This window comes from Myxocyprinus asiaticus, chromosome 5 (assembly GCF_019703515.2).
Source record: "Myxocyprinus asiaticus isolate MX2 ecotype Aquarium Trade chromosome 5, UBuf_Myxa_2, whole genome shotgun sequence".
NCBI classification, from domain to species: Eukaryota; Metazoa; Chordata; class Actinopteri; order Cypriniformes; family Catostomidae; genus Myxocyprinus; species Myxocyprinus asiaticus.
In genome coordinates, this window is record NC_059348.1 from 5,894,539 (window position 1) to 5,919,329 (window position 24,791).

Here is a 24,791-nt window from a genome sequence, read left to right on the forward strand (position 1 = left end):
GTAACATCACATAAAGCGGTCCTCTGAGGGGTCTGTTTAAATTCAAATCAGCTGGAGTCACACCGTTGGATTCATGGACAGCTGAATTTAATGCAAATCGAAACTCAGGTAAGGATTTGTTACAGTATTTTTTACGTTTAATTTTATGTGGTAGTTGCATCACTCTGTAGCCCTTATCCTCCAAGATAGTAAACGTGGTGGTTGATTTGACAATGATAGATTGTCCTGTATCCATAATGGTCATATAAATGGACTGGATGTCAGGACCTTCTTCTTGTACTTTCCATATTTCCTCACCTGAAATTTGCAAGTCTCTAATTGCTTCATTCTTGGCTGACAACAAGGTAGCACAGATTGGAAATGGAGACCCAGATTTCTCCAGAGGAGCTTGGATAGGGTATCTGGGACTGTGTTATACTTTCCCTTTCAATATTCAACTTTTAAATCAAATTCCTGAAGTCTTAGGGCCTATCGAATCAGGTGTGTGCTGGGCTTTTGGGTTTTTAAAACCCCCATAAGGGAGGAATGATCAGTTGCCACTGTGAAAGAAATACCTCCACTTTTCAAGATCCCAATCAACAGCCAAACACTCCTCTTTAGTGGAGTAATTTCTCTCAGCTTTGTTTAAGCTACTACTGCCAAAATCCAGGACTTCCTCCTTCCCAAGCCCCACTTATCGTATTAACATTACATCAAAACTGACATCACTAGCGTCAGTGTATACAGTAAAGGAAAGTTTTATCTTAGGGTGTGCCAAGATTGGGGGTGACATAAGATGTTTCTTAAAAGATTCAAAAGATTCTTGACATATTTTGCTCAACATGTAAGATGAGAAAAGTACACAAATGCCTGATACCACCCTACCATTCCAAGAAATATTTGGAGGTCTTTGAGAGTCGTGGGTGTAATACCTTTCTGCACTGTCTTGATTTGCTCTAGGTCAGCTTCCACTCCTGCCGATGAGACTATATGCCCAAGGAATTTCAAAGATGTACGGAAGTGACTCTTCTTAATGTTAACAGTGAGACTAGCTGCTCGAAGCTTGTCCAGAACAGCTTGAACATAATGAAAGTGTTGTTCAACAGTTGGAGAATAATGATGTCATCCAAATATACAAAACAACTGTTGCCACAAAGCTCTCCCAGGACTCGTTCCATCAACCTTTGAAAGGTTGCTGGGGCATTTTCTAATACCAAAGGGCATAACGTTAAACTGGAATAACCCAAGTGGACACACAAAAGCTTTCTTGTCTTTGCTTTCATCATCCATGAGCACTTGCCAGTAACCACAGTTCAAGTCCAAGGTAAAAAAATAAATAAAAAAATAAAAAACACTCCAGCCAGAGATTTGTAGGAAATTATCGACTTTGTAGCAGGGTATATTTACAACTGCCAGCATTCATCACCAATAATATGTAAGCATTGCATAATGAAACACTAAATGTAATGGGTAGATTTAAACTTGCCCACAATTATACACCAATAATATGTAGGATTTATATGGAAATTAGTTTAGGAATTTTGCACGCATTCTCCACCAATAATATGTAGGAAATTAGTGACTTTGTGGCAGGGTATATTTACAACAATAATATGTAGGAAATTATATGTAAATTAGTTTAGGAATCTTGGCCACATTCGACCACAACTACATGAAGCATAATTGACCAATGATAAGATTAGAAATCTGAATAAAATTCTCCATCATTAAATATGTAATACAACAGGCTCAATGTATCTGCTTACATTCAGCCATAATATTAAAACCACCTGCCTAATATGGTGTAGGTCCAGCTCGTGCCACCAAAACAGCGCCAACCCACATCTCAGAATAGCATTCTAAGATGATATTCTTCTCACCACAATTGTACAGAGCGGTTATCTGAGTTACCGTAGACTTTGTCAGTTTGAACCAGTCTGGCCATTCTCTGTTGACCTCTCTCATCAACAAGGCGTTTCCGTCCACAGAATTGCCCCTCACTGGATATTTTTTTTTTTTTTTGGCACCATTCTGAGTAAATTCTAGAGACCGTTGTGTGTAAAAATCCCAGGAGATCAGCAGTTACAGAAATACTCAAACCAGCCCATCTGGCACCAACAATCATCCATGCGATTATCTAATTAGCCAGTCGTGTGGCAGCAGTTCAGTGAATAAAATCATGCAGATATGGGTCAGGAGCTTCAGTTAATGTTCACATCAACCATCAGAATGGGGAAAAACCTTTATCTCAGTGATTTTGACCATAGCATGTTTGGATGTGCCAGATGGGCTGGTTTCTGTATTTCTGTAACTGCTGGCAAATCAAAGTTAAGATTTGCCAGATGCCAGCACCAGTCAGAATATCTTTATTGCTCAGGAGAATGTCAGTGTAAATTCTGTATTTAAGTCATTCTGTGTAGAAATTGTTATTTCTTCTGCCCGTAACATCCTACAGATTCCAGGATCTCCTGAATAGTAGGTAATGGTTAAGCACCTGTTTGAGTTACTGTATTTAGTTTCCTTATAGTCTACACAGATTCTGAGTCCACCTGTTTTCTTAGGTATCATAAACACAGGAGTGGCCCAAGCTGAGGAGGATGGTTCAATTAATTTATTCGCCAGCATCTCATTGATGTGTTCTTTCATAATGGTCAGTTTAGTTGGAGAGACACAATGATCATCTAGGTTAACATAATGGACGATAGTGTCTGATATCTTTACAGATGGCTCACAACCAGCAATTTCCAAATGTCAGGGAGCTACAGCAGAAAATAATGTGACTTGGGAATTCATAGTCCACTCATGAAGATTTTCGTGAAAAACGTACTTATCATCCATGAACCAATATATCCGATTCAAGACAGCAGGGATAGTAAGGGTCTATGATGACAAAACTTCAGGTATGACACAATCACCTATTGTGAAGAATAGTTTCCACCTCTATCCAACCTATTGGCTGTCTAGCACCTCCATCAGCTAATTATAAATTTCCATCAGTCCATTGTTTCAGTTTATTATTAGTTCCTTTTATTTTTGTCCACAGGTTTTCATTTAGCAGAGTGTATGAAGAACTAGTGTCTTGTCCACAGTTTTTCATTTAGCAGAGTGTATGAATAACCAGTGTCAATAAAAGCACTTCCATTTACCAATGGATATGGGAACAACCAGTTGTTGGGGAATAGTCATATTTTCATATGGTCCCTTAAATATCCTGTTTTTTTTTTAAATCTCTTTTATTATAAATTTGCACATCATAATCAAAAAACAAAACTCATTCAATGCATTTTGTAAATTCATAACACCCAACAAACATAATTTACAAAGGGTTTCAGGTCGAAACATTATTTAACTGATTCAGATCATCACAAAACAAATAAAAAAACTAATTGAGTAATTCACAGTCCAGAATAACACTTTTCCACTATGTGAGCTCCCATTTAATCCTTTTTAATCATATGCTGGAGTCTGTTTCAATCCCCACCCCTAAATACAGAACAAATCAACATAGCGTACAGTAAGTATCAAGAAATTGCTTCACAATTCCCCTAAAATGAACACAAAAAGATCGTACTTACTCTTTTCCATCTATCCCCATTTCGTCACAGTTTATCTCAGTCAAAAGTCATATCAGATGCATAACAGCATTAACCCCATTTGGGAAACCATGCCATCAGTGGGAGAATCAATCCAAAAAAGAATGGCCATTAGACACTCCGCTTCATGAACAACGCTCCGTTTAAAACAAGAAGAGGCTTGCGGCGCATATAATGGAATATATTCTGTGAGTTTGACCGGACTAAGCACTGGAGCGTCACATGGAGCTTAAGGTAATATTTGATGTCACGCATTGTAGTGATACCGGCATACTTTAAAGGGGAAGATCCCTTTTGGGGAGATTATCACAATTGCCATCTATTATACAGGAAATAGTGAATGAGTGAATAAGTTAACAATATCAGAAAGCGCTATAGTTTTGGCCTCAAGCACTAGGAAGTATAATCGAACGTGAAATAATCTAAATCATATGAGTTTGAGATGGCACAAGGGTGAGAAAATTATGAGAGAATTTTCATTTTTGGGTGAAATATTCCTTTAATAATGTCGTTTTGAGAGTCACAGTCATTCCGTGATAGCACACATACATCACCCGGACATCTATTTGATGCGCATTTACATCTTGAAGATTTTTTTTTTTTTTTTTTTAATTCATACAAATTGTTTTGCATTTTATAGCATCGACAACACTAGATTTCTAAACTGATACTTTGACCTTTTATTTTATTGAAAAATACAAACATCCTTCCTTAAATATTTGGAGATGTGCACGTCAGGCTACGTCGTAGGTTGCAGAAGTATAAATCTGCCTTTACACAGAATGACAGCTCAATCAGCATAACAGTGCAATAGCAATTCACCCACTTAATTGTAATTTTTCTTCTGAGAAAAACTGATGTTGATTTTTTATTTCATACCATTTACATAGCATATAAAGATGGATATTGCTTACTATGACAACCCTGGACAATGCTTTTTTCTATGAGTCAGTAGAGAGCCTGATTGGGTGAAACTCTTCCCACATGAAGTGCAGTGGTACGGCCTCTCTCCAGTATGCACTCGCTCATGTTTTTTCAGGTGACTTGACGTAATGAAACTCTTCCCACATGAAGTGCAGTGGTACGGCCTCTCTCCAGTATGCACTCTCTCATGTGATTTCAGGTTTCCTGACCTAATGAAACTCTTCTCACATGAAGTGCAGTGGTACGGCCTCTCTCCAGTATGTACTCTCTCATGTTTTTTCATGTTTCCTGAAATAGCGAAACTCTTTTCACAATGAGAACACTTGTAAGGTTTTTCTCCAGTGTGAATTCTTTTGTGACGTTCCAAGTCACAAGCTCTATGAAAGGCCATCCCACACTCAGAGCACACATGATCTCTCACACCAGTGTGTTTTTTCTGGTGCTCTTTTAAATTGTGCAGCAGTGAAAAACTCTTTCCACAAAGGGAACAAAAGTAAGGCTTCTCAATTGGATGAATTTCCCGGTGTTTTCTTAAGAATGATGCTGAAGGAAATGTTTTGCTGCACTGAACACAGCTATATGACTTTTCTCCAGAGTGAAAAGACAAATGATTTTTGAGACTAGGTGCCTGTCTGAAACTCTTCCCACACTGATGACATTTGAAAGGCTTTTCTCCAGTGTGAATTCTTATGTGACGCTTAAGATCAATTTTGTGTGCAAAACTCTTTCCACACTGATAGCAGATGTAAGGCTTCTCTCCAGTGTGAATTTTGATGTGAATAAAAAGGTGGCCTTGATCTGCGAAACTCTTCATACAATGAGAGCAGGTGAAAGGCTTCTCTCCAGTGTGAACTCTCATGTGCTTGATAAGAATTTCTTTACGTTTGAAACTCTTTCCACACTGATGGCATGTGAAAGGCTTTTCTCCAGTGTGAATTCTCATGTGGCTATTAAGATTTCCTTTATGTGTGAAACTCTTTCCACACTGAGAGCATGTGTAAGATTTTTTGGCTTTTCTTTTTTGAGTTATTTTTTGTGAGTGTTTATTTTCAGTCTGTGGGCCACTAAAAGATTTTTCTCCAGTTACGAAATTATCAGGTTTCTGACACTGATGTTTCTCCTCCTCTTCATTCAGTTCCTCACTTTCCTCTTTCACTTTCATCAGCTCTAAAAAGAACACACAGTCATGAGTCAATACAATAGTTACAATTGTATAAAAAAATAAATAAAAGTAAACTGCAAACAAATATCACAAACAGAAATCAAGTTTTAATTTCTGTTATCTTTTTAATACTAAATGGTTAGCTCTGTCATTCTTATGTTCACTTGATTATCCTGGAATAGGCAACAAAGTTTGTCCTGCACCTCTGATTGAAAATTAATTGTACCCTAGTGTTAAGACCACACAGATCACCATGACAACCTCAGTGGAGATGTGCACGTAAATCTATCAACTAATTTAAAACCTTGCGAAAATATTTTTCCTGAAATAGCAGCATATGAATAAAGTGAAGTATTAGATGCTTACTTACTGAATTTGTGCTTTTAGAGACCTATTCATTTTTCATAAAGACTTCAGAATTTTGTGAATGGCCTAATCACAATGACATCCAGCACACAACTTAGTGCATGTTGCACACATAAATGGACGCAACACATTCAGTTGTGCATTCGCTTCAATGTCTGTGCAGATGTAAGTTGTAATATGATATGTTGTTGAAATAGCTGATGAATGTCATATGAAGGATACGTTTGAGTTAGGGGACTGCCCTGCTAGTTACGTGCTTCAGTTTAACGGTGTTCAGCCCTTTCAGCTCAAAATCTAATGATCGTACAATTAAGGTTTTATTCAAGGTTCTTCTTCTTATGACTCAATTTTAAAACACTGACTGACAATTCCAAAATGCTGTCCGTCATTTTGACAGATGAAAAAAAAAAACGTATGATGGGTGTGGTCACGTAATGGAGAAAGTAGGAGCAGTTGAGTGGAGCTCTCCAGACAATTCATATTTTTTGAACATATAGAGATGGACATTTTACTTAAAAAAAAAAAATAGCAGAGGCTAAAAGAGGAATGATAGTTGTGGCTGAAAAACCCAGAGAATAGGTGAAATCTACAGTCAAAAACACAGAAAAACACATCGATGCCAGGCATGACAGTGGAGAAAATGGCTGATACTCAAGACGTGGATGCACTGATAATCAGGATAAGTCAAGGAGTGATTAACAAAATTAGTGCATCTTTGGAAGTAAAATTAGACCAAAGTCAAATCAATCAGTTCGGTTTGTGAAAATGTGAAGGAGGTGGAAAGACGCTGAAGACAGAGTATCCCAATTAACTTAAAAAAAAACGGTGCACAGATTGGAAGACCAAGAAAACAGAGCAAGATGTAATAACATTAAGATAATCAATCTGGTGGCCTAGGTAGCTCAGCGAGTACTGATGCTGACTACCACCCCTGGAGTTCGAATCCATGGCATGCTGAGTGACTCCAGCCAGGTCTCCTAAGCAACCAAATTGGCCCAGTCATTAGGGAGGGTAGAGTCACATGGGATAATCTCCTCGTGGTCACGATTAGGGGTTCCTGCTCTCAATGGGGTGCGTGGTAAGTTGTGTGTGGATCGCAGTGAGTAGCATGAGCCTCCACGTGCTGTGAGTCTCCACAGCGAGCCACATGATAAGATGCACGGATTGACTGTCTCAGAAGCAGAGGCAACTGAGACTTGTCCTCTGCCACCCAGATTGAGGTGAGTAACCGTGCCACCACGAGGACCTACTAAGTAGTGGGAATTGGGCATTCCAAATTGGGAGAAAAGGGGATACCCCGCATGTTGTAGCTCAACACAAAGAACGACCGAATCAAGATCGAAAGGTGTCACCGGTGCCCAACACAATGCCGAACAGAGACGACCAGACCGAGGGTGGTGTATACAGTATATGCCTACACAACTTTGCAGACAAACAGCGAATTATGCAATGAGTACGCAAAATGGGAGAAATCACTGTTAATGGGGCTCGCATACATCTGTTTGAGGACTTTTACGGGCAGTGGAAAAACAAAGATTGAGGTTCCAAAAGGTGAAGAGGAAATTCCAATAACTTGGAATCAACTACAGGATGCATTTCCCAGCACTGCTACGTATCACACACAATGACAAGGTGCAGGTGTCTTTATATAAATATATGTATATATATATATATATATATATATATATATATATATATATATATATATATATATATATATATATATTCTTTTTTTCTTTTTTGTTTTTGTGTGTAACTCAAGTTGTGACCACAGTGATATTTGTTGAGGGTCAGGGTGGGATTGGGAGGGGGGAAGGGAATAATGGGGGTTATAGTTGATTCCATGAATGTATGTTTTGCTTTTCTGTTTCAAGTGCGTGAATCAATAAAAAGTGTTAATTGGAAAAAAGATGGCGTCAGAAGCATGCAGGTTTGCTGAGAGCATAAGAAAAGACTGTACTGATTCATTGAAATGAAGGTACTGGTGGACATATGCAATTGATTATAGCAGGTTATTGTGTTGTATTGGTAGGAGAAAAATAAGGAAATATGGGAACAGATGTTCAGAAAAGATGTTTTCTCAGAAACATATGCACGAGTACTATGGTTGGGGAGTTTGGTTCAATCCTACAAATTTTATACCTAATGGTAAGTGGGGGAATAGAGTCCACTCAGACGTTTTCACTAACGTGTTTAAGTGTGTTGTTTTATAGATTAAATTAGGTTCATTATGGCACGTTGGTAATCGAGTACTGATAAATGGGATGACAAATAAATGTGCACCGAGTGGAGCAGAAGAGACGGTATCAACTATGACTATACATATAGTTTTAAATGGTGGGCTTGAATAACATTAAGATCTGTACATTGAATGTGAAGGGGATATATCATCCAAATAAACAAAATAATTTTTTGAACTTCTTTAATAAAGAGCGAATACAAATAGCTCTCCTACAGAAAACTAATTTGTAGACACAAAGAGCACATGAAGTTAAAAAGAGACTGGGTAGGGCAGGCCTATTATACATCATTCTATTCAAATAAAAGAGGGGTGGACATTTTAATACATAAATTAGTTACTCTCTCCCTTAGTTCATGTGTGAAGGACCCAGAGGGGAGATATGGTCTTATTCATGGCACACTTTATGGAGAGGAGGTTACAATTATTAATATACACTACCGGTCAAAAGTTTTGAAACACTCATTCACATAACACTTTTTTCTTCACATTTTAGAATAATACTAAAGTCATCAAAACTATGGAATAACATAAATTGAACTATGGGAATTATGTTGTGACTACACAAAATCCAAAATAAATCAAAACTGTGTTATATTTTAGCATCTTCAAAGTAGTCACCCTTTGACTAGAATTTGCAGACATGTACTCTTGACATTTTCTCAACTAACTTCTTGAGGTATCACCCTGGGATGCTTTTTAAACAGTACTGAAGGAGTTCCATCTATGTTGGGCACTTACTGGCTGCTTTTCTTTATTATTTGGTCCAAGTCATCAATTTCAAAAACTTTTTTTTAAAATTAATTTTAGTTTTATAATTAAATAAATTAATATGGTGGTACAATTATATTTTTGTCTACAAAACTAATTTAAAACATTTAAGCATACACCTTCAGATCAAAACATTTTTAAGATCATGAGAAACATTTCAGTCAAGTGTTTCAAAACTTTTGACCGGTAGTGTAAATGCACCTAACTCACCACTTCCTAAATTCTGGAACAAGATTACAGCAGAACTGGAGGATTTATCTGCCCAATGACAGTGCTGGGAGGGGATGTTAACTGCTGTATGGATGCATGACAGATCTACTACAAGCACATAAAGAAAATCAGTTGAGTGCAAAATACCCCAGATTAAACTAATAGAAGATATTAGACTTATAGATGTGTGGAGGATGCTGAAGGATTTTACTTTTTACTCCAATTTTGTATGAATGAACAAGAGGCAGAGCTATATGGCTTTATAATAGATTTGCGAGTGAACAAGACACTTGAGCTTGGACACGCGCACTCTGAGTGAGAGCAGGGAGATTTCATAGAGCAGCTTATGGTTAAGAGTGGGCATCCAGTTTTGAGGGAGAGCGAAGGAAATCCTTGTGCAAGTGGAGAGATTCATGCTCGCATAACCTGTACATGGATGCGCGCTCGACATTTAAAAGTATTATAACGCAAAGAGCTACGGTCTCTTAAACTGGAATAGGGTCTTGTGGCGGAATGATCCATCATTCTGGCTCGTCATCGTCACCCCGCCTCTTAGGGCCGCCCTTCAGCCAGGCTCACGACGGGAGTTGGGCGGGAGAGTGAGAAGAGGTGCATAATTAATAAGCCTTGTTTGGTCAGTGGTGAATGAAGCACACCTGATGGGGATAATGCTTCATCACCGCTGTCTTTAAAATAGTGCGCACCTCTTCTCGGGGAGCCAGCTTCAAATCTCCATGTGTGCACACTGGCATCCCCGCATGCCCAGGACCAGAGCTGGGAGGGATTGGATGAGTGGACGCGCTGCCGGACCCGTTCTTCGGACCCCCGGATGCCGTAATGAGTTGCCGGGGGTGAACTGCTCACGTTGCCGCTGACGGGCTAGATGCCGGGCCGCCTTCCTCTCATGCTTGCTGCTTGCTTGCCGCCAGTGATGCCGCTGCCCCACACGCCGTGGACTTTGGAGGGGTGCGTCAGCGGCCGACTGACCCAGCCCGTGCCTAGGCTTTCCTATGAACACTACCCCGCCCCTTTCATGGAGCCCCGTTCACCACGAGGATGCCAGATTCCCCCTTTATTATGAACACTATTCCCCCTTGGACACTTCATTACCCCTTTTTGGACATTTTTAAGTTTATTATTGTTTCCAATAAATGCCTATCCGAGGCTTGACGCCACACCCACTGTGTGTCTCTTGCTCACCCTGTCAAAGTCTGTAAAGCTATTAATTTTTCTTCATAACAGATTTTCACTGTGTTTATTTATCTTTTGATTTTACTTGGTGAATTTACTGTATCATCATTCTCTGCGCCTCCCCTGACATGCTCTAGCACCCCAGGTTGAAAATCTTGGGTTTAAAACATTCAGGACTAAACTCACTACTCACTTAGCACAAGTATACAGTTATAGCTTTGAGACTGCACATCAACTGGAAACAATGTCTCTAGCCAATATATCTCTTATTCTAAAAAATAACAAAGACCCTGAAGATCTGGCATCTTATAGGCCAGTTTCACTTATAAATATGGATGCAAAGATCCTAGCTATGGTACTGATGCGAAGGCTTGAGCCCCTTATCCCAAATCTGGTGAAACCTGATCTAACAGGTTTTAGAGTTGGGCCCTTTCATTTCAATAATATTAGAAGGTTCCAAAACATTTACAGGTAGCTGGAGAGAAGAAAATGAAGGGATTGGTGGTTTCATTGAATTCGCAGAGGGCCTCTGATCAAGTTGAGTGGTCCTACCTTTTTTACATTTTAGAGAAATGTAAGTTGGGTGGAGATTTTATTAAGTGGATAAAAGTGCTGTACTCTTCTCCCAGAGCTGCTGTTATTACAAACTCTTATTGTTCGGCACCCTTTTTATTGGAACGAGGCGCATGGCAGGCTTGTCCTTTAAGCCCACTTTTGTTTGTGTTGGCCATTGAGCCACTGGCCGAGATCATAAAAACCGACTTGGACATTAAAGGTTTTAAAGCAAATAACAGGGAACTCAAAATATCACTATATACAGGCAATGTTATTATACTGTATTTAACTGACATCAAAACCTCTATTTTACCTGTACTCAAGTGTTTAGAAAAAAATCTGACAAATTTCTGGCTTTAAGGTAAATTTATCTAAGACAGAGGCCATGCCCACAGGAGCTTTGGTATATGCAATACAACCAAAAACATTCTGTTTATCTGGCCCATGAAGGAAGTAACCTACTTGGGAATGAAGCTTGGCCCCACTCTTAGAAAGCTGGTGGCATCAAATCTTAATCCATTTATAATCCAGTGGAGGGGGGGGGGTCTGTGTGGGTGCCCCCCACAGTACCAAAACTGTAATACGAATTTAGGCACATATGTGCATATGCTCTGTACAAACAGAGGGGCAAATTAATAAGAATTCTGCCTTTAAAAAAAAACTGACTTATGGGTTACATGATAAAATTAAGGGATTTGTCAAAATAAGGGAGCCAATCATAAACACTGTATACCCCTTGGGTTTGACTAGTTATAGTGTGTAAACACTGCCAGACAAAAAGATATTAAAGAGTTTACATCAGCATACAATGTGAAATTGTATTTTATTACACATTTATCTGTTTGTATCTAGTTACTGACTTAATGGCTAACTTTGTCAGTGCCATACTGTTTAGTGTGGAGTTGGTTGCGCTGTTCTCGAAGTGGTGTTTACCCCACAGATCGCCATTGCTCTGTAGGTCGCTCCTGATGAGGATTCCTTGGAAAATCTCCCCATGTGTCAGGGAGCTTGAGTCTTGGGCGTTGCTTCGCATCTCACCTATCTTCAGCGGATCTTTCCATACTTCCACTACAACACCTACTGACGAACACACTCTCCTCGCCCTCCTGGCTTTATTATTTTGAGCACAACCGAGCTGGCGCTGAGCACACTTTGTGTTAAACATAAGACTGGAATTTATCTCCTCTGCTCTTGGGTCCTGTTTTTCCAGCGCCATGTCAAAATAAACCACCCAGTTATGGACCCAGCGGAGGAGAGCACTATTCGTTCCACTCTGGCACAGCAAGGGGCTCTACTTGGCCGACACCAGGACCAGATATCTGCGTCGAACCGTGCCATGGAGATGATGGCATCACAGCTTGCTGAGCTTATGGCGCTGGTCCAGCAACTCCGCCTCCCTCCTGATCCCGCTCAGGTGCAGGATTTACCTTCTCCCCTCTGTGAGCAGGTCAGATGTGCAAATTCTTCCCCCAGCTCCATACTCAGGAGAGGGATCTGTCAGGGCGTTTCTCTCTCAATGCTCTGTTTTTCTCAATGCAGCCCTCTACCTTCACTTCTGACACCACGAAGGTTGCCTGCATAATCACACTTCTCTCCGATAAGGCTGGAGAGTGGGGAACGGCTGTTTGGGACAACCATCATGCATGCTGTGCATCCTACGAGGCTTTCTCTTCGGAGCTTCGCCGGGTTTTTGACCACACTGCCCAAGGTCGGGAGGCAGGGAGAATTCTATCTGGACTTTCCCAAGGGAACAAATCAGTTGTGGATTTTGTGGTCGAATTTTGCACTCTGGCTGCATCCAGTGACTGGAACGGCCACGCTATGTGGGACTGCTTCTTGCAGGGATTATCTGACTCTATCCAGGATGAGATCTATTTCTTGGACTTACCCCCACGATTCAAAGACTTGGTGGACCTGGACATTTATGTTGATCAGTGCCTGGCTCAGCGCCGAGAACATCACTGGCGCCACCACCCATCTGCTTGGCCCACTGATTTTCGTTATCTGCCTGCCCCTACGCCCACATCTCCTGACCTTCGCTCCAACCCAGAACCTACGCAGGTGTGCAGACTCCCGGTCTCAGGTAGGGAGAAGCAGCGATTGCTCCTCAAAGGGCTATGTTTCGTTTGTGGCCACACTGGCCATCGCTCTGCTACCTGTCCATTAAAACACCCCGCTAGAATTCTATCTGGACTTTCCCAGGGGAACAAATCAGTTGTGGATTTTGTGATCGAATTTCGCACTCTGGCTGCCTCCAGTGACTGGAACGACCACACTATGTGGGACTGCTTCATGCAGGGATTATCTGACTCTATCAAGGATGAGATCTATTTCTTGGACTTACCCCCACGATTCAAAGACTTGGTGGATCTGGACATTTATGTTGATCAGTGCCTGGCTCAGCGCCGAGAACATCACTGGCACCACCACCCATCTGCTTGGCCCACTGATTTTCGTTATCTGCCTGCCCCTACGCCCACATCTCCTGACCTTCGCTCCAACCCAGAACCTACGCAGGTGTGCAGACTCCCGGTCTCAGGTAGGGAGAAGCAGCGATTGCTCCTCAAAGGGCTATGTTTCGTTTGTGGCCACACTGGCCATCATTCTGCTACCTGTCCATTAAAACACCCCGCTAGAATTCTATCTGGATTTTCCCAGGGGAACAAATCAGTTATGGATTTTGTGATCGAATTTCGCACTCTGGCTGCCTCCAGTGACTGGAACGACCACGCTATGTGGGACTGCTTCATGCAGGGATTATCTGACTCTATCCAGGATGAGATCTATTTCTTGGACTTACCCCCACGATTCAAAGACTTGGTGGACCTGGACATTTGTGTTGATCAGTGCCTGGCTCAGCGCTGAGAACATCACTGGCGCCACCACCCATCTGCCTGGCCCGCTGATTTTTGCGGATTCCGGCGCAGAGGGGAACTTTCTCGACTCTGATTGGCTTTAAGGTGGGGGCTTCCCATATGCCGACTGAAGGAACCCATCACAGCCCACACTCTCAGTAGTACACCCTTATCAGTAATCACTTGTCACCATGGTCTCCGGGAATCATTCTAAGCAGCTGTCCTTCCTATTCATCCAGTCTCCTACTACCCCAGTTGTGCTGGGGCACCCGTGGTTAGTAACACATAACCCTCACATAGACTCTTGGAGCTCTTTCTGTTCTTCACATTGTCTTAACTGTCTTAACTTAGCTGTCTCCCATCCAGTCTTGTTTCTAGTTGCAGGATGAGCCGGCAGATGTTTCTGGTGTTCCGCAGGAGTATCACGACTTGAGGGCAGTATTCAGCCTCGACCCTTCCTCCTCTTCACCCGAACGACTGCGCTACTGATTTACATCCTGGCACCTCTCCGCCTCAAGGATGGTTGTATTCGATCTCGGGCCCTGAGAGGGAGGCCATGAATAGGTATATTAATGATTCTTTAGCAGCCGGTCTCATCCGCTCTTCCTCTTCGCCCGCAGGAGTGGAGTTCTTCTTCATGAAGAAGAAGGACGGCATGCTTAGACCCTGCATAGATTATCGCGGGCTGAATGACATCACGGTAAAGAACCGTTACCCTCTGCCGCTGATGTCTTCCACCTTCAAACTCTTGCAGGTGGCATCCATCTTTACGAAGTTGGATTTACGGAACAGATACCTGGTTTGTATTAGGAAGGGGGATGATTGGAAGACGGTTTTTAACACCCATGGGGGCACTTTGAATACTTGGTCATGCCATTCGGATTGGTCAACGTCCCTGCCGTCTTCCAGGGGCTCGTGAATGACGTGCTTCGAGACATTGTCGACCGTTTTGTTTTCATTTATCTCAACAACATTCTGATCTTCTCCCAGAATATGCAAGACCATGTGTGGCACATCAGGCAGGTTCTTCAGTGACTGCAAAAAAATTGGCTGTTTGTCAAGGCGGAGAAGTACGCGTTTCATGTGCAGTCAGTTCTGTTTCTGGGGTTAATATTTTCATCTGAGGGAGTGTGCATGGACCCAGCTAAGGTTAAAGCCGTCGCCGAGTGGCCAACCCCAGATTCTCGCAAAGCTTTGCAGAGGTTTCTGGGGTTCACTAACTTTTTTCGAAGATTTATAAGGAACTATAGCCAACTTGCCGCTCCTCTGACGGTTCTCACCTTCACCTTTGCTAAACTCAGAGCGGTTTTCCATCGCACCCATTTTAATTTCGCCTCACTGCTTTAAAGTTCATGGTGGAGGTGGATGCGTCAGAGGTCAGTGTTGGAGCAGTTCTCTCTCAGCGCTCTCCCTCGGATGGAAGGATGAACCCCTGTGCGTTCTTTTCACACAGGTTAACTCCAGCCAAACGGAATTATGACGTCGGTAACCGGGAATTACTGGCTGTCCGGTTGGCCTTGGGTGAGTGGCATCACTGGTTAGAGGGTTTGGGGATACCTTTCGTGGTCTGGACTGATCACAAGAACCTAGAGTTCATCCGTAGCGCTAAACGCCTTAACTCCAGGCAGGCCCGCTGGGTGCTCTTTTTCACTCGTTTTGATTTCACGCTTTCATATCGTCCAGCTCCAAGAATGTCAAGCCCCAGCAGATATCATCCTCCCCACTCCTCGCGTGGTGGGCTTGGTATCCTGGGAGGTGGAGGCTAAAGTCCGCACCATGCGGGAAAAATGTTATCTCGGTGATTTGGAGTGTGGCATGATTGTTGGTGCCGGATGGGCTGGTTTGAGTATTTTTGCGACTGCTGATCTCCTGGGATTTTCACGCACAACAGTCTCTAGAATTTACTCCGAATTGTGCCAAAAACAAAAAACATCCAGTGAGGGGCAGTTCTGCAGATGGAAATGCCTTGTTGATGAGAGAGGTCAACAGAGAATAGCCAGACTTGTTCGAAGAATGCTATTCTGAGATGCGGGTTGGCGCTGTTTTGGCGGCACGAGGAGGACCTACACAATATTAGAGAGGTGGTTTAAATGTTGTGGCTGATCGGTGGATATCACCCAGCCCTAGTGTGTCTACTGTGAGCAACTGATTTGAGTGTTAATGGCTTGCTCACATACATTGTTACAACATTGGTTATCAGTAAATGACTAAAAGATAATCCTGTCTTAATTATAGCTACATTTTGAAATGCAGTGAGACCACTTTGCTAGGTTCAGACGTGACTTGTCTATAAACAGAATGCATGTGGGATCAGTAAAAGAAGCTGTTTGAACTACTTGATGAAGACTTGAAGTAATATATATGCAGCAAATAATGCGTAATTTATCATGTTTTGTGCCATTCTGCATTCATGGCACAAATGCTTAGCTAAAATGCAATACACTGATAAAAGAACAATTATTAAAGGCATTATTAATGATTAATTAATGACTAATGATTTTTCCTAGAATTGTATATTCATGCCATCTTTAATACGAAAAAGATTTACAATCAATAATAAACACTGGCTCTGCTTCATTTAAATGTAGGAGAAGCCCATTAAAATGTTTGGTTACACAGCCACCATGGATAACATTCAGTGTTTGCGATGAATCGTATTTGCTGAGGAAAAAGTATGGATCAGATCCAAGTAGGTCAATGGCTTTTCAGTTCTTCAATGTGAGAAGCTCATCGGTCACTGCAAAGGTCACTAGAGTCAAGTTAAGTTATTTTTTCTATATTTCTAGTAACTGATTTAAAGCTCCTATGATTTTATAACAACTACCACCAAACCTGGTGAACTGCCAGAAGGTTTGTTAACTTAATGTTCCTCAGGAGTCATTAAAGAAAAGTCAAGAATGGACACCAACCACTTTGTTCCTCAGTATCTTCATTCTTCAGTCTGAATGGTTCTGAAATACTGATGTCTTCACTCTGCTCTTTCAACTCCTCTTTAATAAACTCCATCTTTTCTGGGGCACTTAAGCAGGTTACAGAGGACACTTGGTTTTGGTTTTGCTTCGTTAAACCTGTAAAATAGAATTTACAACTTAAAATAAAAATAGATTAAAACAGTTAATCATGATTAATCTTAGGATTTTTAAAGGTAAAGCATTCAGTTTCTCTTTAATATAAAGACACCAGTCAGAGGTCAAAACAACTCTCTATCTCCTACCATCTGTAGGTTCTACTGGTTGTTTAGATCAGTGTTACTATCAGAAATATTTAATCATTAATTCTTTAGATATTAATTCATATTTAAATTAAATAATAGAATCTAACTCATTAAAGCCTCATACGGGGCACCAGTAAATGTAGTGCAATACGTTCAGGAGCGGGTTTGGTTATTAGCAATAATTAATAATTATCAAAGATAATTATCAATTATAAAAATCAATAGAATATTAAAAAGGATTAATATCACCAGGGCACCACCCTGGAATCAGGGACTAATAACCAGACAGTACAACAGTCTCAATATTAGATTGTTCTCTTAAGAAAATCGACATTCAAAAGGAAACAATGAAGGCTTGAATCCGAGCACTGACGTCCCCTGCCAGCATTTGACACAGGTGTATGCAAAACAAACCAAAACACTTCTCTTTGAAATATAACAAAGTTTATTTATGCAGTAATATCAATTAATAATCAATACAATGCAGTCAATAAACTTCCGATTTACAACTACAAACTAAACAGTGACATGATTAGATATGGTAACCAAAATAAGCCTATAACACATGAGAGGAAGGTAGGGGTGTGTGTGTGTGTGTAAGGAGTGACCAGCAAAAAATGGCAGACGAGACTCTCGTGGAGAGTACGTTACGCGAGATTTCTGGCCAGAGAATATGGCTGCAAATGTGGGCGGAGAGAAACCGGTTAATGGCGTCTGCCAATTTACCGCGTGTCTCCGCTTATATGATAACTTAGGGACAAAGCTGAGCTTTATCACGAAGTTATCTACTAGCCAAAAGTGTGTGCGAGAATGTTTGTGAGAGGTCGCGCGCGCGTGCGTGCGTGTGTGTGTGGTTAGTACGAGAGAGAGAGAGAGAATAAAGTGGCGGCACCAAAGCCGGTTTTGTGATCGTGGGAGAGAAAGCAGCAGTTAGTTTATCATTCAGAGACACGGTGGACGGCTCGTAAACCGTCCTGCGGTCTTTGGTTCTTTAATGGATGAACTCAGTTTGCCGGTCTCACCCGCGATGGAGGAAATACACAACAGTCCAATGTGGTTGGACTACAACACAGCAGATCTCATTCATGATAATAGTACATTACAGTAATACCTTGAGTATTATTAGCAGCAATGAGCGGACTCGGCGGTCCGTAAACTGTACAAGCAATAACCTTGAAACACAAGAATAACACACTATAATATTCTATCTCTGCCCAGACATAAACCTCTTGAATCGCATGAGGACACAGGTAGAATGTGTGTTCATCCATCGTTTGACTCCGACTCGGTTCCTCGAGGCTCGTGTGATGACGGGAGGCCGTTTCCTCGCTCTTTCGGCGGGCGATACGGCTGCTGATTCTTGGCGGGCTGGCGGAGAAATCAGCGACGTCGACTTGATTGAAGAGGGAAGAGAAATCTTTTTCTCTTCACTTCTGCAGGCAAATGGATGAAGATGCGGATTGCTCGGCGGTCTCCTTCGGATCCGTTAGAGTGTTCGGTGGAACACCGAGTAATCTCAACCTGTCCAGCAAGATGGAGATTGCGATAGCTGCGTCTACACACGGCGAGCAAAGTTGCTGGAAGCAATGCCCGGAAGGATCTCAGAGTTATTTCTACTCCCGATGATGTCATGGTTGAGAGCCGTTCTGTTGTGTGCCTCATCCAATGAGTTGAGAGTTCGATCCTTTAGTGAGCAAGGCTTCATGGGATTTGTAGTCTGTTTTGGACTCCCTTTGTTTGATTTTGCCGTGGTTTTTATCAGTCAGGTTTTACGACTGTGTTAGGCCTGCCTTTGTCTTATATCTGAATACATGAACCCAACACATCACACAAACCAGTCAACACAAGCTGGGTTTCCATCCACATATTTTTATGCGCATTTTGGGATATCACAAAAAACTGCTCTATGGAAATACAAGGTGCAAATAAAATCTCCAAAATGTGCATAAAAAAATGTATATGCTTGCTTGAAGTGTATATATTTTTTATTCGATAAGAAGAAATGCGCATAAACTATGATGGAATCACATTTACTGAATAATGTTTCCTATTGAATTTATTTTCCTATAAAATTTATTAGGAACACAAGATGTGCTATAAAAAGTCATGTGACTGAATAACTCATTCATAACTGGATTAACCAGCAGACCAGACATTGCATCTGAAATGTAGCTCTGGTCATCCTGAAATAATGGTGTCTAGAAAATCCAAAGCCTGCAAAGGATTTGTAGAGCAAATAAGTCAAATACAAACTTGATGTGTGTCGAAGAGCAGGTTTACAGAAACTTAAAAATGGAGGAACGCACACACATAGTGCTCCAAGAACTGTGTGACGTGCTGTCGCTCTCAGATGAGACACAGTTCTTTACAGTGTTTTATCTGCATTTCGAAGTATTTCTAAATCACTGCACATCCTCACACAGCAACTGACTGTATGGACCAGCGCACGCTTAAGTCTGTTTTACACTGCATGCCGAAGCAGGAAATAAGCAGTGTGTATTTTTTCATCGTGCATGTTAACAAATGAGTATATTTACATCGAAAGCAGAAGCAGCAGAGTAGTGGGAGTTCTGCTGTCTAAATGCTCTATTACTCTCAACTTTTTACATTATCAGGATTAATTTCCAATGGAAAAAAACTTGGGATGTTGTACCTGGCTGCTGGTGAAGATGGTTAGTTAACATATTGGAAGCAACATCCTTTTTGTGAGGGAAGTACTCAACACTTAAATGTTCTGGCTTTTGTTTGAACAAAGATAAAACGCTATTCAATGGTTGTGCATAATTACTTATTTCTGACTATATTATTAAATGTGATCATGTTTGTAACACTTAAAAATAGCTCACTTTTGATAACCATTTTATAACATTATTTTCTGCGTATTTTCACACGTTGTTTACAGCAAAATTGTTGTGACACACTGCTTTGGTTCGGCTCATGTATTGCTTCGGCGAGCAGTGTAAAACAGGCGTTATTCATTACTCGCATGGATGTTCCAGGCATAATAAACACTTGAGCGGATTTACTGTACGGAGAATGGAGATTTCAGCCACAAGCGGTGAACCAATATATGATTCTTCACCAGTTATGAAATCATGAAGTGTCTGATCCGGATGGTGTTTCTCTTCGACTTCATTTAGTTCTTGATTTTCCACTTTCACGTCCATCAGATCTAAAATGAAAACACAAAATGGTCTTTCATTTCAAAGAACAAATCTTAAAATTATTGCAATAAAATTGACCCATATGTAATAGTAGAAAGCTACAGATGACAAGTATCTATTTAAATGTGATATAAACAGCAAGGTTTAATGAATTCAATTTTATGTGCACTTTGTTTTATTTTTAAAGTCATTTTCTTTGCTGTTTTACTTTGATTGATTAAATTATTTGACAGCTCCTACGAATCGATAAATAATTACAGCCACCAAATGTGCTGAACTGCTTGATAGTTTATAACTTTAATCTTCATGAACAGACAATAATAAATAATGAAGAATGGACACCAACCTCTTTGTTCCTCAGTATCTTCATTTTTCATGACATTTGAACTGCATGATTCTGGATAACTCATGTCCTCACTCTCTTCTTTAATAAACATCATTTTACAATGTTTTATCCCGCAGATATCAGTTGAAACACCTGGAGTTATTCCTGTTCGTGTTGAAACAAGTCTTCGTTTAGGATGATGAGAATATTGACGACATTTATAAACATGAATCCAAATTTACATATTTATTGCACTGTTTTTCCTCTAATGTTCGTGTATGCAGTTAGCTCGTATTATTCAATGTCGGATACTGGATATTTCTACTTGATCCGGTTTTCAATCATGCGGCGGTCTATTGTCCGATACTCGAATAATAAATAAACAAACAAAAATCAATGTTAGAAGTTTCTGCAGGTTTATGAGTATTAATAGAGAAGATCGTTTACAATTTTTTGCGTCTCTGTAAACGTGTGTTAAACATTATCTGATATGGAAACTTTGGTGCATTTATTTTACTTATTTGTGCAATAATTTGTTTAAAAGTGAATGTTTATCAGAACCCTGCAAATCTCACAGAGCGCCGCCATGTTTGCGTGACGTCATACAACAGCATCTCGGAGGGGACATTCTGAACCGCTTGTCGTGGAAAACACTTAAAGGGATAGTTCACCCAAAAATAAAAATAAAAGAATGCTATCCCAGATGTGTGACTTTTTTATTCTGCTGAATAAAAATGAAGATTTTTAGAAGAATATTTCAGCTCTGTTGGTCCTCACAAGGGAATGGTTTATTCAAATTAGCCAGTCTTAGTTTTGTGAGGATTTTTCCCATCTAAAGCCCAAAGTAAACCTCGGTCAGAGCGTTTGCGTACAGGACCTGTGACGCAATTCTCGTCATCAGCAGTGTGCAGCCCAATTTTTCTAACCCTGCATCTTTGAACGCACAGAATATGCATGTGCCTGGAATTACAGGTGCATCTCAATAAATTAGAATGTCGTGGAAAAGTTCATTTATTTCAGTAATTCAACTCAAATTGTGAAACTCGTGTATTAAATAAATTCAATGCACACAGACTGAAGTAGTTTAAGTCTTTGGTTCTTTTAATTGTGATGATTTTGGCTCACATTTAACAAAAACCCACCAATTCACTATCTCAAAAAATTAGAATACATCATAAGACCAATAAAAAAAACATTTTTAGTGAATTGTTGGCCTTCTGGAAAGTATGTTCATTTACTGTATATGTACTCAATACTTGGTAGGGGCTCCTTTTGCTTTAATTACTGCCTCAATTTGGCGTGGCATGGAGGTGATCAGTTTGTGGCACTGCTGAGGTGGTATGGAAGCCCAGGTTTCTTTGACAGTGGCCTTCAGCTCATCTGCATTTTTTGGTCTCTCGTGTCTCATTTTCCTCTTGACAATACCCCATAGATTCTTTATGGGGTTCAGGTCTGGTGAGTTTGCTGGCCAGTCAAGCACACCAACACCATGGTCATTTAACCAACTTTTGGTGCTTTTGGCAGTGTGGGCAGGTGCCAAATCCTGCTGGAAAATGAAATCAGCATCTTTAAAAAGCTGGTCAGCAGAAGGAAGCATGAAGTGCTCCAAAATTTCTTGGTAAATGGGTGCAGTGACTTTGGTTTTCAAAAAACACAATGGACCAACACCAGCAGATGACATTGCAACCCAAATCATCACAGACTGTGGAAACTTAACAGTGGACTTCAAGCAACTTGGGCTATGAGCTTCTCCACCCTTCCTCCAGACTCTAGGACCTTGGTTTCCAAATGAAATACAAAACTTGCTCTCATCTGAAAAGAAGACTTTGGACCACTGGGCAACAGTCCAGTTCTTCTTCTCCTTAGCCCAGGTAAGACGCCTCTGACATTGTCTGTGGTTCAGGAGTGGCTTAACAAGAGGACTACGACAACTGTAGCCAAATTCCTTGACACGTCTGTGTGTGGTGGCTCTTGATGCCTTGACCCCAGCCTCAGTCCATTCCTTGTGAAGTTCACCCAAATTCTTGAATCGATTTTGCTTGACAATCCTCATAAGGCTGCGGTTCTCTCGGTTGGTTGTGCATCTTTTTCTTCCACACTTTTTCCTTCCACTCAACTTTCTGTTAACATGTTTGGATACAGCACTCTGTGAACAGCCAGCTTCTTTGGCAATGAATGTTTGTGGCTTACCCTCCTTGTGAAGGGTGTCAATGATTGTCTTCTGGACAACTGTCAGATCAGCAGTCTTCCCCATGATTGTGTAGCCTAGTGAACCAAACTGAGAGACCATTTTGAAGGCTCAGGAAACCTTTGCAGGTGTTTTGAGTTGATTAGCTGATTGGCATGCCACCATATTCAAATTTTTTGAGATTTTGTGAATTGGTGGGTTTTTGTTAAATGTGAGCCAAAATCATCACAATTAAAAGAACCAAAGACTTAAACTACTTCAGTCTGTGTGCATTGAATTTATTTAATACACGAGTTTCACAATTTGAGTTGAATTACTGAAATAAATGAACTTTTCCACGACATTCTAATTTATTGAGATGCACCTGTATTTGTATGAATGAGTGGATCCACAAGGTGGCAATACTCACATTTGAGCCATTGCTGTCACGAATAAAAAAAGACGTAATCGGCGGTAAATAACAGGAGACGAAGGTAAAAATACCAACAGTAGATATGCACATCAAGAGAGTGTGTGTGAGGAGGACAGGAGATACCTGCATTTGTATAACTAGAGTCTGAAAGAATATAAAGACATCTTTATGGGTCTAAACTCCTGAAGAGAAATAGTCCGATGTCTTGTAGCAGTTGTAGCACGCATGCGTGCACTATCAAATGGAGTATACTTTGACAGGCTCATGTTCGACTGTACGCAGACGCAGAGCGTTCACGTCAAAACTGAAGTACACTTTAGGCTTAAGCTGCATGTCGTGAGATGAAAACTCTGATTCCCATAAACAAGCACTTTTTTAATTACCTATTTTTAATGCATCATATATGAGATAACTAAGCTATCAACCGCATAAATATAATAGTCCAACTTACATCTGCAATTAATCATATGCACAACGGAGATTGAACAGTTGAACTTATAGAGAGAACTGAGCTATGTGTTATGATATGAAAGTGCTGATCCCCGGTAAACTGAAGCACTCTTTAATCAGAAAAGTTTTTAAAAAGTTTTAAAGTTTGTGAAGGAATTTCGGGATTGCAACATCAGTCGGGTACGAATGGACATGTAGTTGTTACACCAAGTCTGCGATCAGTGGTGGTGTGTGCTTACTTGAGTTGTGCGCTAAATGCGTATCTTGTGAATACACTATTGCCATAACAATGTGCTATGTTTTAAAAATTTAATTAATACATTAATACGTCCCTTGAATGAAGAATCCAAAACACACTTACTTTGATCTAATATTTTACTATACTCACTATGGCATTATTTCAGGAATTTATTTCAAGTTTTCGTAAGATTTTTACGTAAAATGATAAATTTATGTCACATGCATAACCGCCGGTGGCACTTTGCCACCCAAATCCAACCTTTGCAGTAGTGGTCGACTGATATATCTACAAGGCCGATAAATCAGCCAATATTCTGACTTTTTTCATTATCGGCATTGGCCAATAAATTTTCCCGTTTGGCCGATTTTTTTCTTGAGGGCACCGAAAATCGCTTGCTTGCATGTGAAGCGACTGAGATTTGTAAATGACCAGTCACGGTTCGTTTTGTTGTTTTGTGCCATTGTGTTACTACAACAATAGACCGGTATGCTACACAGTGTCATTTAAATGGTCCACATATCAGAGTAGCGGCAGACACGTTTGAGCCCATTATGTTAAAGTGCTCGCCTGTTTCATTCTCCCTCTCTCTCCTCAACAGTTCCCTGTAACTTTTAACTGTCTTGTCTGATGATAATAAGGCAAATATCAATAAAACTAATCAAACACTGTCTGCAAATATGCGCATATCTCGTTTAATCAGATTTAATAAACCAACCTCACACAACTTCAGCAGATCCAGCATCCTGTGGAACGTTCATAAATCTTCCTCTAAAGCACGCATTCTAACAGTCACTCCTCAACAGTTCCCTGCAACTTTTCTAATAATAAAAGGCAAATATCAATAAAACTTGTATTATATACCATTTGCAAATATGCAGATATCTTGTTTAAACAGATGTCATTCATGAACCTCATGAAAATCCAGCATTTTCTTCCCATCGAGCGCTCATCT

The 24,791-nt window shown here is 40.6% G+C and overlaps 1 protein-coding gene across 17 annotated transcripts in view; it reads right to left on the bottom strand.

The window, feature by feature from the left end:
- Positions 1-24,791, bottom strand: part of LOC127440730 (gastrula zinc finger protein XlCGF57.1-like) — a 518,561-nt gene that overhangs the window by 225,758 nt on the left and 268,012 nt on the right. For 5 of the 17 annotated variants that reach the window (XM_051697512.1, XM_051697511.1, XM_051697514.1 and 2 more), the window contains exon 2: positions 20,570-20,713. The exons of 7 other annotated variants lie outside the window; for them this stretch is intronic. In XM_051697512.1, the coding sequence (XP_051553472.1) occupies positions 20,570-20,713 (144 nt within the window). Of the gene's footprint in view, positions 1-3,005; positions 5,664-16,754; positions 16,914-20,141; positions 20,232-20,569; positions 20,714-24,791 lie in introns of those variants that run through there. 5 more of the 17 variants (XM_051697525.1, XM_051697527.1, XM_051697516.1 and 2 more) reach the window with 4 other exon arrangements.